Below are 18679 nucleotides of genomic sequence, written 5' to 3'. Positions count from 1 at the left end.
GGGTGACCTTATGGTAGTCCGTCATATCATCCTATGGGGATGCCCTAACCAAGTAGTGGTGTTAGTTACCCAGTTGTCAACATTATAACCTTCCCAGGGTTCATCAGCTGGGCCTGTGTCTAAAGGCTGGTCATATTGGTAGATTAAGTCATATGGATTACAGGGATCAGAAAAGGTATGTGGGGAGTCCTCAGGTACTCTGGTGGAGGTGGTGGAGTAGGTGTGGGAAGTGTAAGAGGGTGTGGTGCCCGAACATATTGTAGAGGACTAATGCCTCTGTCCCTGTACTCCTTCACTGCTGGCTCCATAGGGGCCTCCGAGGAGGGTTCTTTTTCAAAGACATGTCTTCTTTTGTGAGTGTATTACTCTGAGGGCTTTGGCGGAGTGGTTTTGCTGAGATCCTCCTGGTGAAGGAACAGATAAAGAGATACTTATGTCTCTGTAGAACCCATACCTCAGAGAGATACGTATGGAGTCTCTGTAGAACCCATACCTCAGACTCTTTGGCGCCAGCTGTGGACTAAGCTTTTGGTGTCCACAGGATTTTTGGCATCATTGGGATCTTCAGTGTCGGATTCAATGATGGATTTGGTAACAACTTCAGGTGTGAGTGGGGGTGTTCAAAGCCTTTGGCTCAAGTAGGGCTCAATGGTCAGCAAGGTTTGACACCAGCAGAGTCCTGGTCCACTCCAAAGACCTTTCTCTGACCCAAGTGGAGCACAAAGTTAGCGAGGCCCAAGATGCAGCATCTTCTTGTGTCCTTGCTGGTGGCTCAATGGGCAACTCCCATGGGAGTGGAGGTCTACCTCGACTTGGGACCTTTTATGCAATCCTCATTTGATTGTGTGGCTCTCGGAGATGGGTTTAGTACTTACGACTCTAGGCATCATCTTGATCCGAGAGCCTCTGTTCGGAAGCATCAGTTCAACTTCTTCCTGTATCTCAAACTCTGACCCACTCGAGGATGCCGGATCTAGGCTGGGCAGTTGGCTGGGCTGCTAGGATTCTAGACAAACCTGCATCATTGCCTTCCTCGGTGTTGAATGCATCTTCTTCTCTGAAATTGTCTGGAGTCTCAAAGAAAGTTTGTTGGTGCAATTTGGGGTGTGCCAAGATTCTATATCTATGGTACCTTAGGGTCTTTTTATGTAGAAGGCAGGACTCACAGAAGGCATTGTCTTGGTCAGGGGAAAGGTACAGATTTTAGATGTTGTGGTTATTCCACCTCAGCATGCTCTGAATTGCACTGGAGTCAATGCTGGAAGAGTGCCCATACCATCACCCACTTCTGGTCTGCATTTTCCGGTGTCCATGGTTGATGGATTACACTCAATTTTAGAAGGGCGTGGGGAGTTCATGGGATCCTGAGCATTGAGTGGCAGTTGCAGTCCTTCCAAGGTGTCTAGTGTAGTAGAGCAACAGGGAGTCATCGAAGCATGGACTCTTCTTCTGAAACATAGGTGTCAAAATTGAACTGTGTGGGCTTGAAAAACATGCTAGGAACAAGATGGACTCAGAACCCTCTTGATATATGTCCAAACCCAATGGTGGAAAAAAGAATCTAAGATTGTGTCAGTACCCATGCACAGAGTAGAATGGAGAAGTTACAACACATCTTGTGACTTAAAAGACTTCTTCACAGAAAAACAGCTTGCAAACATCCAAGCCCCACAATGGATGGTTGGAGTATCCAGAGCATGTGTATCTCAGAACAAAACATTAGGTGGGCCATCCATACAGGAATCATCACTGTATAATGGCAAAGACAACACGAACAACTGTTTCACATCAATTGTGTTGCATCAGTCAGTTAACTGTCATCAATTTCTACTTAGCAGTGATGAGGCACAATGAGATAGATAGTAGGACTTTTTATACATCACCATTGCAGACTGGGCAGCAGGAGCCACGTGGCGTGAACTGTTCCACTCTGGGGCAACTTAGGAGTGAACAACCTTGATGTATGCAAACCCAAGTAAGGTCCTGAAATGGACAGGAATTAAAACTGTGATTAACAGAGTGGGCTTCCTAAAAAACAACACAGGTAAACTATCTGGATTATCACTAGTCTGTGTTAATGACTTCAGACTTTTACTAACAGACAATCCAACACTCCATTTACCTGTATCGAAGCCACAAATTTAGAATCAACAGCCAATGAAAATCTCACTTTACTCAAAATCTTTCTTCATTACTCCTATTCTTATTTCATGAATTAGTTACTGTCTGAATCACCAGCTAGTACACAAGTTATTATAGATTATCAATTTCACGCATCAGAATTTTATACCTCACCACCAGAAGCGCAACGAGGAGAATTATCTTTATTACTACTCGCTGTTTTCTCTTTGTAAGTGTTCAGCACACTTAGAAAGATGAAAATGCCTCTGAGAATTTTTTTTGTACAGGAAGGTGCCCCTTCCTGCACAAAGACAATCCTGCCTACAGTGCAGGCACCCTTGCACCATGCAGCATTGCCAAGTACCATGCATCTGGCATTAGACTACCACATTTCAGAGTGGTGGTCCGCATCACAATTTTGAAATGCAACATCACTCCTAATAACTGTCAAACAGGAGTAATAGTAATCATGACATGGTCACTGAAACTTAAGTGACAGTACGCCTTGTGCGCTGCTCCGGGCAGGCTTGGGGCTAGTTCAGAGACTAGGATTCACCTGACACGGTTGGACCGCGTGGCATTTTTGGTAACCTTCATGAGACTGACGTGAGTCAATGCCCACTAGCTACTGCCAAGACATCAGCCTGGGTGAGGTGGAGTCAGTTGTTTTGTGACACACACTTTAATAGGAACATCTTGCTGCTGCCCACGGCAGCCCAAGAGCAGGTGGCTGCAGTTCAGTTTGGAGGCTGCTGTGGCAATGGCAGTGCTTGTCTCATTGTGGTAAATTAAATGAGCCCGCGACTGGAGCTGACCCGGCAGTTCACTGACCCCACGAGGCTGCTGTAGTGGTTCCTCAGCAGCCCAGAGAGCACACTAGTCCACACTGTGGTGTGCAGCTGCTGCTCTGAGCCTCAGAATCATCATGATGCCTGGGCCACTGGCATTTGCCAGGAGAGTCATTGAGGCCACATCAAGTAGTGGTCCGGAATTGCCACTCACCTATTTTAAGCAATGTAAGCGAGTGCCAGAGGCGTCTGGAGTTATATAAACTTGTGACGGTCGATGCAACAAATTGCAAACTGCCAGTGACATCACTCAAGTCAACAGAGCCTGGTGGCCCCCTCCATTTCTGGTGCTTTGCAGCCGAGTTTCTCATTGCTCAAATGGGTATAATTTCTTCTATTTATATGTTTCCCTCGTCTTCTATGCTTGATTTTGCTCAAGAGAAAGTGTCACTCATAGTCATTGATTGTCACTCATAATTGCACTGAAATATGAAAATGTCACACGTAAGCAATCTGAAACCTTGACAGCTATGACAACAGTGCAAGGGTGCCTCTGTTGGCGCTAGGCAGCAGTGTGTGTGCCAGCGAAGGCAGAGAGCAGGAATGTGGTGTATAATTCTAAGTACAACACATTCCTGGACTCTCCATTTCATACAGCGCAGAGAGGTGGCTGCTGCATTCCCATGCATGAAATATTGATAAATAAAGGCCTCAATGTATAGAATTTAGCAGGTGTAGCTGAAAATTCAAATTAATCAATTATTGTAATTTTAGGGGCTTATTTAGAGTGTGGTGGGTGTGCACCCTGAATATCGAATCCAGAATATGGAAGGGTGGAAATATTGAGGACAAAATATTGAATACAAATCTCAAAAGGTAAGTAAGTATAGATGTTCTATACCTAACGCCACATAAATGTACCTTGGTGATATATATCTTCAAGGTACAGAGATGTGGAGTTAGGAATTGTAAATCTATACTTTCCTATATGCACTTACCTTTTGATGATTTGTCCCTCAATATTCTGTCCGCAATATTATTGTAATCAATATTCCAGATTACAATCATAAGAGACCCCAAAGCAGCAAGTTTGCTTGCATCAAGAGGAAAATCTTACTTACTTAACATACAAATATCAAGGTTTGCATCTTTTACAGACAGAAATACTTGCATGAACCAACCTTTTCTGGTCTACCTAAGACACTTACACATGTCTATGTTTTTTAAGCCTATCAGCATAGAGATGGCTTCAACTTTGGGAGTTTGTATTTAGAAAAAGTACAGCTTTGTAACTGTTTGACGGGTGGGCGTCATGTTTGACGAGCCATCCGCCAAATGTTTACAACATTAACAGGAGGCCAGTGGAGCTGGAATACTTTTCAGAATAGGGGTGCTGCCATCAATGTTACATCACCCAAGTCATAGTGTTTGTGAAAAATCCAAGTTTCACACGAAGAACAAGTGTACTAAATGAGCTACGCCCACTCTCCAGGACAGCGATAATGATGTTCTATGTAGGCGATGGTGCATCTTGGAACATACTGTCACAAATATATTGTGCTAGTGCACTGTCATTTACCAACAGCACATTTTTCATTGAAATGGCCATTACATTTGCACAGGCATGCAGTATTACTGATTAATGCATGGATAAATCGTGTTTCAAATAATAATTATAATTTACACAGCAGTAAGGGTCTTGATTTGTTTTGATACTATTGAAAATATTTCCATTACACTTCAGAATTACAAAAAAGTGCTTAATTTGTGTTTTCTTAACTGCTGATATATTTTGAACTATTTGCACAGTCTATTTACAGGAATTTACATTTTGTTGTTTTAGAAGAAAATAACATCCTACAGCGTTTCCTTTCACACTCTCTCTACTCCAGCAAGATTGTCACATAGTTCTCTTTACAAATCCTCTCACTTAGGAGAATTAAAAATAAACACCAATCTCCAGGTTAAACGAATAAGCAGCATTTTGTTAGAAGACATATCCTGACATTTGACCTCTGTCTTTGAACGCACAGCAAATATGAGAAGATAAAGGCAAAATTTAAAGGTATCTTTATTAAGCATTTACCTTCTGAACACTTGCATGGTTATTTCCAGGGGTGCTGCCGCACCCCTCGCACCTCTACTTTCAGTACCTATGCAGGAACCATCCTGACGGCAGTTCCTGCCAATGTTTAGAGTTGTCTGCAAGACTGGCCAACAACACTAAATTTGGGGGGCATAGGAACCTATGTATGGCAGGAGTAAAGTACTCTTCCATAACGACAGAGTTGACTTACTTTCACCTGCCAAACTCTAAATCAGCCCCTTAATGTGCAGAGACCTTGCAAAATACATTGGTTCCAAATTACATAAATTCTTCTGAGAGTAGGTGTGATTTAATCCTCACTGAACTTGAATTTCCAGGCATACGTCAAATCTGCTTTGTAAATCAGGCCCTTATGAATATTTATGTTATTTAATTAAACAGGGTTCAAACAATCAATAAAAGATCAATACACCAAAAAAATGATTCCCATGGCAGACAAATGGCATTTGTTTTAGAAAAGCCCACCCCAACTCAATTTTGTGTCAAGTTTTTTCAAAATGCTAAATACACTACAGATGCAGCCAGCCTTTAAACTTACCTTGCACTGACACATGTAGCAGGGGTCGTCTGTAGCATGAACCTCATTACCAACCATGGTGGCGGTGCAGTTACTGAGAGCTTCTGCAAAGGAAACTGAGCATAAGAGCTAGGTAGGGTTGTTACTGCCTTGTCATTTCAGAGGCATTACTTATTCCTAACAGAACTATTCCTTCTTAATGATGTTACGTTCTCTGAACCTATGCTTAGTATCCTAAAGCCCGGGCATGGAGAATAGATTTTGTTTCTAAGCTGATACTTTTAAGAGATACAATGTTATGGTCTTACCTACTTATGTCTCAAACACACAATGTTTATAGGATCCTACTGGTGCTCCATCCAATGAAAGATCCCAAATAGATCTTTGAAGTATCAACCTACAGATGTATGTGACAGCAACCTAATAAATACTCTAACCCAAACACGTTAGTGAAGGGAATCCTAAACCACAAAAAACAAAATAAAACCAGAACCACATTAAATCGGACTTCCTACTTATGTGCTCCACAAAAGAACCCACAGACCTTCTATCATGGTTTGAGGAACATAACCCCTGACCATCATTCTGAACTTATTTATCATCCGCTGTAGACAGCTGGCAAAAAAAGGTATATCGTGCAAAGAGTCCATGTATTCCCTTATGAGTAGACAGGGGCTTGCTCTAGTAATCCCAAGGTGCTCTTCTAAGGGGTAGTGTGGTCAAGCAGCCTTAGGCTTATCAGAGTGGAGTGTTAGACATCTGCAAACACATACAATATTCAATAAATGATGCACACGATTCAATAAGGAGATCCACACCAATTTATACAAATAACACATATTTTTATATATGTATAGGCACTAGAATCAATACAATCAGGCGAGTACATTTCACAAGAGCCTTACTTTTATGTTTAAAAGTCAACACTTAGGGACTGATTAAGATGTTGGCGGATGGGTTACTCCGTCATAGTGGTGAGAGATATCCTACCCGCCAAAATATAAATCCCATTATAGCCTATGGGATTTATATTTCAGTGGACAGGATATCCGTCACCATTGTGATGGAGTAACCCAACTGCCAACATCTAAATCAAGTCCTTAGTGCATTTTTCAGAAGCTGCATTTTTATCCTATCGGAGGAAAAACAAGTACGGCATTCAGGTAGAGTACAGCGATTTATGAGACCAATCTCCTGGACTCTAGGTGAGTATGGGGCAAGGTTCAAGGCAGCATCAGCAGGTCACCTCCAGCGGCACTAGGGCAGCTGGGTGCATTGGTGAAATATAGTGTCTGGTGCCCAATGTATGTCAATGGGGATCGGTCTGCGGAAAAGAGGCTGCAGGTTGGACTGGGAGGCCAGGCGGGCTGAACCAATCAGAGGGTTCAAGTCTTGCAATGCTAGGGGATGTGGGGACACCAGTGGTCCTCTTCTGCTTGGGCCAGGTTGGCCAGGTGCATAGGGTCTTTGAGGTATAGAAATCTACAGTGGTTCTGTCAGGGACGAATGATCATTTTACATGAGATGAATAAATCAAAATTGAGGTGTCAGCTTTCTTCGTCCAGGAGCACTCGTGGTTGAGGGGACCTGCAAACAGAGGCTGTAGGTGGCATCAGAGAGTTCACAAGGTGTGAAACCAAAGTGGGCTCTGTCTCTTGGGGACTTGGGGACCATGCTGACACTGTTGGCCCACTTCGACTCAGGCTGGGGGGCTTGGGTGCAGTGGTGCTTCACGGTGTCAGGTTTTGACAGTTCTGGAGTACTTGGGGTTCTTCTTTGGGTGCCAGCAGGATACATGAGTCCTTGAATTATTTATTGAAGGCAGGCAGTTCTCCCAGGCTTTGAAGGCATGACAGCTTGCAGGATGAGACGACTTTGTCGCAATTCGACGGGGAACAGCCAACATGCTGGCAGGGTGGATACCAAGTCAGTTGCTCTTCTCCAGTCTTTACTTTCACAGATCTTTAGTGTCTTTCTTCCTCCTAGGTCAACAGGATCTGATTTTCTTGTGTCACGGGTTCTCCTAAATCCTGAATTTAGGGGCATTAGGGAAGTGTAGTGTAGTAGCCAATGGGCTACCTACCCCTGGGTTCACCACACCCCCTATATGACTACTTCCTGTGGGAAGTGGGAATAACCCTGTCCCAGAGTTCCTAAGTTTGCCATCATCAAGATGGCTAACTTTGAAATGTTGCCTCCACCTCAGGTAGTCCACCTTAGGAGTGGTAGTAGCCTGAGGGAGGACAGCCCTATCTGATGAGCTAATTTAATTTTCCTGTCTGTCCAAGGTGCCAAAGGGCTCTGGACAAAGGGGGTTGGCTTTCTCTCCTGTGGGAGAAGACAGATTTGCATACCAAAGGAGGTGGGGTTTTTGAAGCTCCCCTGCCTTGCAATGCTAATCTGCAAGAAATCCTTTGGGAAGAGGTGTAAATATCCTCTTCCTGAGCAGGCTTTCTTTCTGACCTCCTGAGAGCACAGGCTCGTTAGCACACCCGTAGCTGGTAGGTTTTCAAGGGACACCTCTAAGGTGCCCTATGTGTGCATGCATGAATACATCCAACACTGGCATCAGTGTGGGTTTATTCATATGAGATGTTTAATACCAAACATCCATATTTTCAGTGAAGCTATCATGTAGCTGGGGAACTCGTTTTCACCAGTTTTCAGAACATGTACTTAAAATGGCTTCCCTGTTCACTTGTACTGGCACCAATAGAGCTGAACAGCACAGGGGAATATTTGCTCATGCAGATATGTCCTCACATGTAGAATAGTGCACCCTGCCTTATGCCTGTATGGCCTGCTGTAAGGGTGACTTATCTATACTGCATGCAGTGTCTATGGGCATGGCACAGAGAGATGCGTGCCATGTCGTGTTTTCACTTTTGTCGGCACCAAGACACGCAGCCTGCAGTGGCAGTCTGTATGTGTTTAGTGAGGGGTCCTTTAGTGTGGCACAATTTGTGGTACCACTTACTATGGACTTACATGGAGTGCTAAAGGTATTGCCAATTGGGGTTCAATTGCACAGTTTTGGGAAAGAGATCTGGCACTGGGAACCTGGTTAACAGGAGCCCAGTGCACTTCCAGTCAAAATCACATAAAATACCAGGCAACAATGGGGGGGGACCATGTCGAAAAGAGGCACTTTCTTACATCTAACAAATCCTATACCTTCACCATTGATCTTAATGTGACAATACAGACTTGAGTAGGTAGCATAAAACAGGTAGAAGCAAGTTGGAGGCTTTCTTGTGAGGCTTCACTGACCCAGTATTTTCCAGATATGAGTTTTCCCATTTGGACAGGAGAAATCATAAATGTTTTTGTAGCACTGAAGCAATGACTGCATTGGGCCATTTCTGTGGGACCTATGACATGCTGTTTCAGCTCACCATAACACAATGTGTATTCTTCCCAGCTATGACTGGGATGTTCTGGTACTCCCTTTATCTCAGCTATTGAACACATAAGTGCCAGGTAGCGTCAGAAAGACCAGAAGAACATGATATTATCCAGTACATTTGCCTGACCTGCGTGAGTCAGCTGATTGTCACAGACCAAGCAGCTACCTCAACAGGGTCTGCTATCTTCAACAGCAGGTGTACCTCTGGTTGTGTGTGAAAGCTCTGGAGTGTCGGTTGAAACTTGGTGTCCAGGTAATTTGCCTCAGAGGGCAGGGTGTGAATGCAGAGCAGCACTGTAGCTGTTTCTGCCTTTGCTTACCTAGACCTAATGTTGCCTATCTCCTGGCACTGTAGGTGGTAAAGCCATCTCCCTGATTTCTCTTCTCAGTGCTTTTATGGTTGCTGCGCCACGGAATGGCTAGAGTGGCTTCTGTAAGATGTCACTACTTTCTGTGGTGTTCTCCCTGCATGAGAGCATTGTGCCTGATTTAAATTTTGTATTTGGGGAACCTACCTCTATCTTTCTCGCTCTTGACCCCGGTCCGCCCCGGCTGTGTGCCGTTTGAGCGGAGGGTCAGCCTACGAGCGACACTTCCTACCTGGTCCTGCTCCACTTCCGCCCTGCCTCTCCACCGTGCAGGTTAGCGGTCTAGTGGCTGCAGTACTCCAGGTATATGTTGGTTCCTGTTTTCTCCACGGCCAGACAACTTTTACAGATCACAGTGGTAGCAGGCTACTCGCGCGCTCCCACGCTACTCTGATCTTTGATCCCAGCGCTTTGAATTTTAAATTGCTCAGCCCTGCTGACTGATAGCGGTGCTGCGCACTTGGTATATTTTTAAAAGCCTTCATTTTGATTACAGCGCTGCGCGCTCGTGTGTGCATTTATGCTGGCTAAATCTTAAATGTTTTTATGCTGAATGAGAGCATTGTGCCTGATTTAAATTTTGTATTTGGGGAACCTACCTCTATCTTTCTCGCTCTTGACCCCGGTCCGCCCCGGCTGTGTGCCGTTTGAGCGGAGGGTCAGCCTACGAGCGACACTTCCTACCTGGTCCTGCTCCACTTCCGCCCTGCCTCTCCACCGTGCAGGTTAGCGGTCTAGTGGGTCACGGCTACCAGATATATATGACACCCTGGAGCAAGCGCAGCGGACGAGCGCAGCGGGAGCGCCGACTTCGCGCCGAAGTCGCGCACAAGTCAAGCCCGTCTGCACCCGTCCGCGGCCGGCCGGGGCTGGGGGCACATCACTCTGCCCATTTGCTCACCTACTCCTCAGCAGACCTCTTAAGCCTTCAAGGCCCTTGGTCTTTACCTACTGCCATCCGTTCTCGTATTTCCTTATTCGGCTTATCCCCCTCTCATGTTCTCCCTCCTCCTGACCACGTTCCCACTAATCTTCTGAGGGGTACCACCAATCCTGTACCCATTAAAACTCTCAAAGCTTACTATCTTAATACCCGGTCCGCCGTGGCTCATTCGCATGAGCTGTCGGTGCTGTTGGACCTTCATGCCCCAGACTTGCTGTTTCTCACCGAAACTTGGTTTCGTGATGATTCCCTCCCCGCTCTTTTGGCCACCTTACCAGCCCCATACTACGCCCTACGCTCGGACCGCCTTAACGGCAGGGCGGGGGGAGGGGTAGCGCTCATTGCCCGAGCAGACTTGCCTTTTCAAATTCTCCCTCTGCCCGATATTGCTACGACCGAGTACCTGGCCATTCGTACCACTTCCATCTCCCCTCCTCTTACCTGCTTACTCATTTACCGCCCCCCTCAATCACCTTTATTGTTTCTGCCTACGTTCCTAGAAGTATTAGCTACAATCGCTATTAATAATACTTCCATCCTGCTCTTGGGTGACTTCAATTTTTGGCCGTCAGACCCTGCAGAGTGTTCTTCCTCTAAGGAATTCTCAGAAACCCTCCGATCTTTTAATTTTATACCCCACATCCACTCCCCCACCCATGCTAAAGGACATGTGCTTGACCAGATTTGGTCCCTGAATTGTCCTGTAAACTCTGTTTCTATTACACCCTGTACTTGGTCAGATCATTATTCAATCTCCTTTGCTCTTCCCATATACTCCCCAGCTAAACCCTCACTTCCTAAAAACGTTTGGGTCCGGTCCTGGGGACGAGTAGACCCAGGCAACCTCTCCGACTTACTTACTGCCTCCTACCCTTCACTACAGGGGTTATCTACTCTCTCCCAAGCCGCCTCCATCAACCAGTGGCTTACCTCTGGTTGCGACTCGATTGCCCCACTCAAGCGGGTTACGACCAAGCGGGAGAAGGATGCCAACCTGTGGTTCAACGAGGACCTCAAGTCTACTAAGCTAGCTGTACGCAGAGCTGAGCGGGCCTGGAGGAGAAACTATTGCCCCCTATTGAGACTGGAGTTTATTAATATACTGGCCCAGTACAAGCAGGCCATCTTAGGGGCAAAAACAGCTTACTTCTCCTCCAAAATCCTCGCCGCAGAGAACCAATCGAAAGTAATCTTTTCGATTGTGAACAACCTGGCATTCTCTGACAGAACTACTCTGAAACCCACTCCTTCACCTGAACTCTGTCACTCCCTAAATAATTTCTTCATCCAGAAAATTTCTATCATCAAGGCCAACATTCCTCTTCCCTCTCCCACGTTTGTGGACCCTCAGTGTCCCCCCCCCTACTGGCCAACTAGACGTTTTTCCTCTGTTGACTAAGGAATGTCTCACCTCGATTATTCCCTTGGTCAAATCCGGTTCCCCTCTAGACCCTTGTCCCTCCCACATCCTCCGTCACATTTTTTCTTCATGTTCTGATCCCCCTCTTCACCTCCTTAACAGCTCACTTTCTCAGGGTGTGGTGCCCACCCCGCTGAAAACTGCAATCATTGTCCCCATCCTTAAGAAACCTGGTGCGGACCCCTCGGTCCCGGCCAACTACCGTCCCATCTCCCTTTTGCCATTCTTGGCAAAGGTGCTCGAGCGTCACGTTACTCGTACCTTGAGCACTTTTGTGGAGATGCATGGGGCCTTAGCCCCCCGCCAGGCCGGTTTCCGCCCCGCACACTCTACAGAGTCCGTGGTACTCTCGGTCCTTGACACCTCAGGGAGGGAATGGATACCAACAAGACCCAGGCCTTGGTCCTGCTTGATCTCTCAGCCGCCTTTGACACGGTCGACCATACCATCTTACTTTCCCGTGTCAGGGCGGCGGGGATCGGAGGTACTGCTCTGGTCTGGTTATCCTCCTTCCTGAGGGACCGCACCCAGGCTGTTCGCCTGGGTGACTTTACTGCGGATTTCCGGAAAGTTCAGTGCGGGGTCCCCCAGGGCTCTTCTCTTTCTCCCCTCCTGTTCAACCTTTACATTGCTCCACTTATCTTTTCTTTACAGCAGATGGAGGTCGCAGTATATAACTATGCTGACGACCTCCAACTAATCTTTGATCTGTCCTCCTCTCTGTCTTCTATCTCTAATTTTCAATCTATTATGACCCACATCCGTGACTGGATGAACCACAACCATCTAAAACTCAACCCAGATAAGACCGAGCTGGTGTTGACGGGTGGTTCATCCAGCCCTTGGTCTTCTCTGTTTTGGCCCCTTTCCCTTGGTTCCCCTCCTGTCCCCTCTTCCTCTGTTAAAACTTTAGGTATTAAGCTCAATTCTCAACTTACTCTTCACTCCCAGGTTAGCTCTGTCGTTTCCTCTTCCTTTCTTTCACTGCGTACTATACGCAAGGTGTCCCGTTTTTTTTCTTTTCATGCCCTTAAACTGATCACCTTGGCGATGGTCATCTCCCGCCTGGACTATGGCAACGCCCTATATGCCAGTATACCTGCATACAGTCTTAGGCGGTTGCAACAGATCCAGAACCAGGCGGCCCGCCTGGTGTTCAAACTACCAAAATTTCACCATGTCACTCCCCTCCTTAAATCTTTACATTGGCTCCCTGTTCATGAACGTGTCCAGTTCAAACTGGCCTCTATCACCTTCCAAGCAAGACTGGGCACGACACCGGTCTTCATCTCTTCTGAAATCACTCCCTATGTACCCACCAGAGACCTCCGTTCTTCTACCCAGGCCCTTCTCACGGTCCCGCGCTTCCGTAGGAAGAAATGGGGCGGTTCGAAATTTGCGACCCTTGCTCCACTCCTCTGGAATTCCCTGCCCCTTGAGCTCAGGACCATGACTCATTACTCCCAATTTAGGAAACAACTTAAGACTCTTTTGTTTTCTAAAGCCTTTAATTAATTAATTTGCTTCCCCCACAGCCTGAACTGCTTTATTTCACATTGGCCAGTTCACCCTGTTTCTGTAAGTTGTAGCGCCATGAAGCCGCTGGCGAACGTGCGCTTTAAAAATAATTTTAAATTCAAATTCAGGAACGGTTTCCTGTGGGGCTGTTCGTTTGTTGGGGGCATTGTAGGTCCTGCTGTGTGTGATGTTGAATCCCTCCACTCAGGAGTGCACCTTAAGAGTGGATGTGGCAGCATCTTGTGTGATCATCCTTTATGGGTAGAGAAAGTGAGGCCTAGCTCCCCTTGATATAATATTTTAAATGTGCAATCTGTTCTCTACACATTAGCCTATCTACTGAGGCACATCGCTGGCAAATGGTCTTGGTGTATCTTCTTATTTATTTGTCAACATTTGCCCTTTATCTGACATTGATTTATGCTCCGGAAATGCTAAAAGGTCCCTATTGGCAATTTAATTTCAGTACCTTCACCGCTCCCTGTACTGTTTTCATTATCCTGCAATGTAAGTAGTGGATAAACACAACAACTGAATATTTCTTTTTTTTGAGAACAGGAAGTCCAATAATTAAAATGCCAGGTCTGGACTCACAACAAGCAGTATATGGCATGAATTCCCTACAAGGGTGCCAAGTGTTGTGTTCATATTTTAAAAGGATTTACAGTAATTTGAGGGCCAATAGAACCTATTTATATGTGGCAAACTGTTCATTATCTTTTTAAGAGTTTGTGACACATGCTGCCACATCTGATTCAGCTTTCTGACTAGCTTACTGTGTTAAAGTAGACATGACATAACCGTTGATTGGCTTCAGACCCACAGTAAGTCTATCAGTTACACAGTTGTTTTTGGCTAGAGATTGCAGGAACAGCAATTTGGGTGATGCTCCATTAGATGGTGATTGTTTTTGTTTTCAGCTGATTAAGCAAATTTCACTAAACTATATGCATAAACTTTCAGTTTAAATTTCACATTGTGTCTTTTACACACCCAAATGCCTTCAGGTATTGTATCCAGATGTTTCAGTAGGCTGAAAGAGAAATTGTGAGTACTAATCTGATTTTTCTTAATTTAGCTTTGACATGCTGTATTAACACATCATATTAGGAGGCGTGTTGATAGACTGGATGTCATGTCTGAAGTTACACTCAATGGCTATGCTCGAGTTAACCAGACAAGCCATGAAAAGGTTGCGGAATTTAGTAGGAATTGCCCTTTGCTGGCAAAATGCAAAAATACAGTCAACTGTATGAAGTACCCATATCTGGTTAGTCACTGGTTACAGGACATTGAATACTGCTGCAATACTGAAGTAACTATTGAAAGGTAATGGTCCACTCAGCAAGACCAAAGTATATGTGGGGAGAGTGTAGATATTTTATGATGAATGTTGTTGCAGACGACTATGTTTGAGAGTCTGCTCTTGCGAGCTTAGAGTACTTTCTCCATCAGTGAATGTATGATTTGCAAACTGCTACAATCAGGTTTGTTACAAGTTTAATTTTGTAAAATGGATCCATAGATTAGGCCTAGGGGTATATTACTGGGAAAAAAACACTTCAGTGGCTCCAAAAACCAAACTAGATAATGAGTTATTTATGACTCAGGTAAAACTGAGATAACGTAGAACAAATTAATTAATCATTGAATCTTTGCAAATAAAGCCTCTACACAAGGAAAACTATGGGAAAGACCAAAATGTGATTTCAGCCCATTTAAGTATGATGGGAGCTCAACCAGGATTATTTCTTAAAAAAGTGTTTAGAAGAGTACAGTTGAAGTCTCTGGAGGACGCAAACGGATGTTTCAGCCATGAAAAAAGTTTGGAAGATCCCATTAAGATCTCACTAAAGAAGGTCCTTGAAAGAACCCAACTGAGGACACAGACTAATCCAATTATTTGGTGAAGCCAGCAGAGAGCTAAGTCAAAGTAAGTGTTTATGGAAAACCAACTGAACTATGTAATATATGCAGCAAAAATCAACTGTCATCATAGGCTAAGCAAATGAATGAAGAACACCAACATACATTTAACCTCAAGCCAAAGAAAGCCAATTGCTGACTCCTGACTACTGAGGTCTTAACCCATAGAAATGCATGGGGATCTTACGTAAGGACCATACACAAGCTGATACACGGAATAACCCGAAAAAAGCCTCAAACCAAGGAAGTCAATGGAATAGGATATTCTTCCTAATATTATAAAATGTATACTACAAAGACAAAAGTGATTATAAACTAGTACTCATTTTTAATTACAGTGATTGTACGTACGTGCACAAGTGGGGCAGCAATGGCCTGGTCCAGGAGGCTGGATGTGAGTCTTGGGACAGTCAACTAGGCTGGGGCACTGCTTCCTATTGCAATGCCGGTATTGCTGCCCGTCTGGCATAATCTGAGAAAAATAACACAGGACTTATACTTTGAAGTATTTGTTTGAAAGGGTCATAATTTGCTTTGAATTCACTATTATTTGATCATTATGCTCCCATAGGAACCACCCCAGCTTCATCATGGTGACCATGGAGAAAGAAGAGCTGACAAACTCAAATGCACCCGTACACTTAGGTGGAATATGCTTCCACTCTTAACCATGACTTCTGAAGCAGCTTCTTTCCAAATGTATCTCTTAAAGCAAGGACTATCTTCAGTCACTTCACTCTGACTCAGACAAAGCTGCTCTTCCCTTGTCCTCTGGCTGTGCAGCTCTCATTGTGACCCAGGACTAATAATCAGGCGGCATTGTTTACAGAGCTCTCAAAGCCTCATTGATTAATCTGAGATTTCTTCTTTAGCATGCTACCATCGTCCATCATATTGACTTTAAGTACAAACTTGATATCTTAGCCACGAGGCGTACTTGACTCGATAACTGTTCTGCTCCCAATATTGCCCTGGCTACCTTTTGAAGCTGCAATATTTTTTGCATCGACTGCCCCTTGGGCATCAGTTATGGCATGGCGTTATCACTGACAATGTTAGAGGTTACTGTCTCCAACATCCCTTTTTCTCGTTGGTGGAAATGGTAAAGCCATCCCTGCACTGCTCTTGGTCTCTTTTTCTATATTTCAGGCTATGTTTTCCATTTCAGCAAAGCCCTTGCAAATGTTATCAATTTGATGTAATCACCCATAATATCATTCTGTTATATGAATTTAATATCTGTGCTGACCTGCAGAAAAGCTCGGATGTTATTTCTACTTCGATTCTTTGTCCATTCTTCGCTTTAGTTGCTGCCCTTTTCACCCTTTTCAAAAGCCATTATTCTATGCTACAGTTTTCTGGAATTGTCTTACCATCACTCTCTGGTTCACACCAGATATTGATTCTTTCCATAGCCAATCAAAAATGTTAATTTTCATTGCTTCAGAATTCCCCTTTTGTGCATGATAAATCCAGAACCTGGACAAATCCAGGTAGCAGTGCCCCTTTGAAGCATAAAATAGTAAAAAGGGGCACTAACCTCACACGTGCATATCTCGCAGGGGTCATCTGAAAGTTGGAAACTTTCCCCTGGACTATACACATGGTTATTATACACACAGTCTGCAAAACAAAATCAGAAAAAGAACATATCAAAAACCTGGAGTAACATGACAAAACTGCTAGAAAAGAGGCAGAAATCAGGAGTGTAAACTGTGACTGCACATTTTACGCCACATTCCAAGCAGGCAAATTCAAAACGTACTGGTTGTTGTTCACCGAGTAAATACATATCCCAGTGGTATAAATATTTATCAGCTAAGTAATTACCACACAAGATTGTGGGCACTTGCAATAGTGGATACGTGGTTTTTTGATGATATTGTATGTAATTGTATTTCTAATTGTTTAGAGGTGAGTCACAAAGAATAATGTCTGGAAAGGTTGGTTTAGACTAAGGTACTGTTTAGTGATGAATTATGTTGGGTAGTGATTTGCTAGATCTATGTATAGCTCTTGTAGACCGTTTAAAGCACCATAATGGAATACCACTGAAATATGTATTCACTAAATTATATATCAAAGGAAACAGACAAATGAAAATAAATATACTATTATTTAAAATGGTATACTCCTGAGTAGATCATTCTGAATGAGATGTGTGGTACACGCTGGTGGCATGGGAGATGTGGATCTTAACCACTAAATAGATGAGCCTCTCTTGGCATCCCCTCTCCTGGACTAGCGTTTATCATATTTTCTGTAAGAATTGTTTTATCCTTTAAACTGTTATCCTTTGACTAGTTTCCATCTCTCACTGGATTTATCTAAACCTTTAGTACCTGCGCACAGCGGACAGCACTCGCCGGGCACCTGAATTGGGTTGGCACAGGAGCCAATGCAGCGTGTCTCAGAGCAGGTAGTGACACCATCAACACACATGCAGGACATGCAAGGAGTGGTGGGGGATAGCCAGCTGGTGCCGTCACGATACTCCCGACCATTGTATACACAGCCTGTGGGAAAAGCAATGAAACATTAAGCTATGTGTTGCACAGAGATGCATTTGTCTTCAACATTAAGCATAAATTAGGTAATGAATAGATAAATACAAAACATAAAAAAGTGTGTCTATTTGTTCAATAAATTAACTAAGGAATAGCAGTCCCTTTGAAAAGTGAAATCTGCGAGCCATCTGTTCCCAAGCACTACTCCAGTGAAACAGCAGAGTATCTATGGACAAAGAAACTCACCAAAGTGCAGAAAAATAAGTGAATACGAGTCTCTGTTGGAAGAGCTGTGGGCACACATTATTCCTAACATTTGATAGGAAACACTGTGCTCTCCATGAAAAGTACTGCTGTCCAAGCTCCACAGTACACACTAAAAAAGTCAGCTGCCCTATCCTGAGATGATTCTTGAGCAACAAATGTAGCGTGGGATATCAGCCTGGGCGCTGTCTGCTGGGCAAGAAGAGCAACCCTGGCATATTTTTGTCAATGCTGATTGAGAGACCCTTAGTGAAAAAGAAAGCATTTTCCACATGTTACATCCCACTTGTGTTTTAGTTGTGCAGTCTTAAACTCAATAGCAGAGAAAGGAACACAAGAAGGTACAATACCTCTGCAACGAGGGCAGCAGGCACCTGGATCCGTCACTTGATGCATGCATGCCAATGGTGGGCATGGAGTGTGCTCACAGTGCACATTGCCTGCCTGAAATGGAAAAATATACTAAGAAAGATTTCACAACTAAGACAAATCTCAGTTCCTTCAGTTGTTTTTCTTCAACGGCATCCATTCAAACACCACTTTACTCAAATGAACTAGCCCCACTTTTAATGACTTAGAATAGATGAATCAAATGTGAGGAAATAATAACCTTAAGTTATACATAGAGACCGGTTAATTCATAAGGGATAGGGTGAATCCTAAATATTTCCTACAGAATATCGTGGAACATTAATAACGTACGCATAAAATTGAGTCGTCAAGGTACATTAATGTGGATTTAAGTATAGTAAATCTATACTTTCCTATAAACTCTTACCTTTTGATATTTTGCC

The 18679-nt window shown here is 44.2% G+C and overlaps 1 protein-coding gene across 1 annotated transcript in view; it reads right to left on the bottom strand.

Moving 5' to 3' along the window:
* KCP (kielin cysteine rich BMP regulator) overlaps positions 1-18679 on the bottom strand; it is a 622724-nt gene that overhangs the window by 89431 nt on the left and 514614 nt on the right. Inside the window, exons 45-50 of the mRNA XM_078677796.1 lie at positions 18236-18329; positions 17457-17630; positions 16655-16737; positions 15466-15586; positions 5555-5637; positions 1884-1983 (exon numbers count right to left, since the gene is read on the bottom strand). Coding sequence (XP_078533922.1) covers positions 1884-1983; positions 5555-5637; positions 15466-15586; positions 16655-16737; positions 17457-17630; positions 18236-18329 — 655 coding nt within the window. The remainder of the gene's footprint in view (positions 1-1883; positions 1984-5554; positions 5638-15465; positions 15587-16654; positions 16738-17456; positions 17631-18235; positions 18330-18679) is intronic.

This window comes from Lissotriton helveticus, chromosome 1_1 (assembly GCF_964261635.1).
Source record: "Lissotriton helveticus chromosome 1_1, aLisHel1.1, whole genome shotgun sequence".
In the NCBI taxonomy this organism is placed as follows: Eukaryota; Metazoa; Chordata; class Amphibia; order Caudata; family Salamandridae; genus Lissotriton; species Lissotriton helveticus.
The sequence above is the reverse complement of the archived record's forward strand: the minus strand, read 5'-3'. Positions and strand labels throughout refer to the sequence as shown.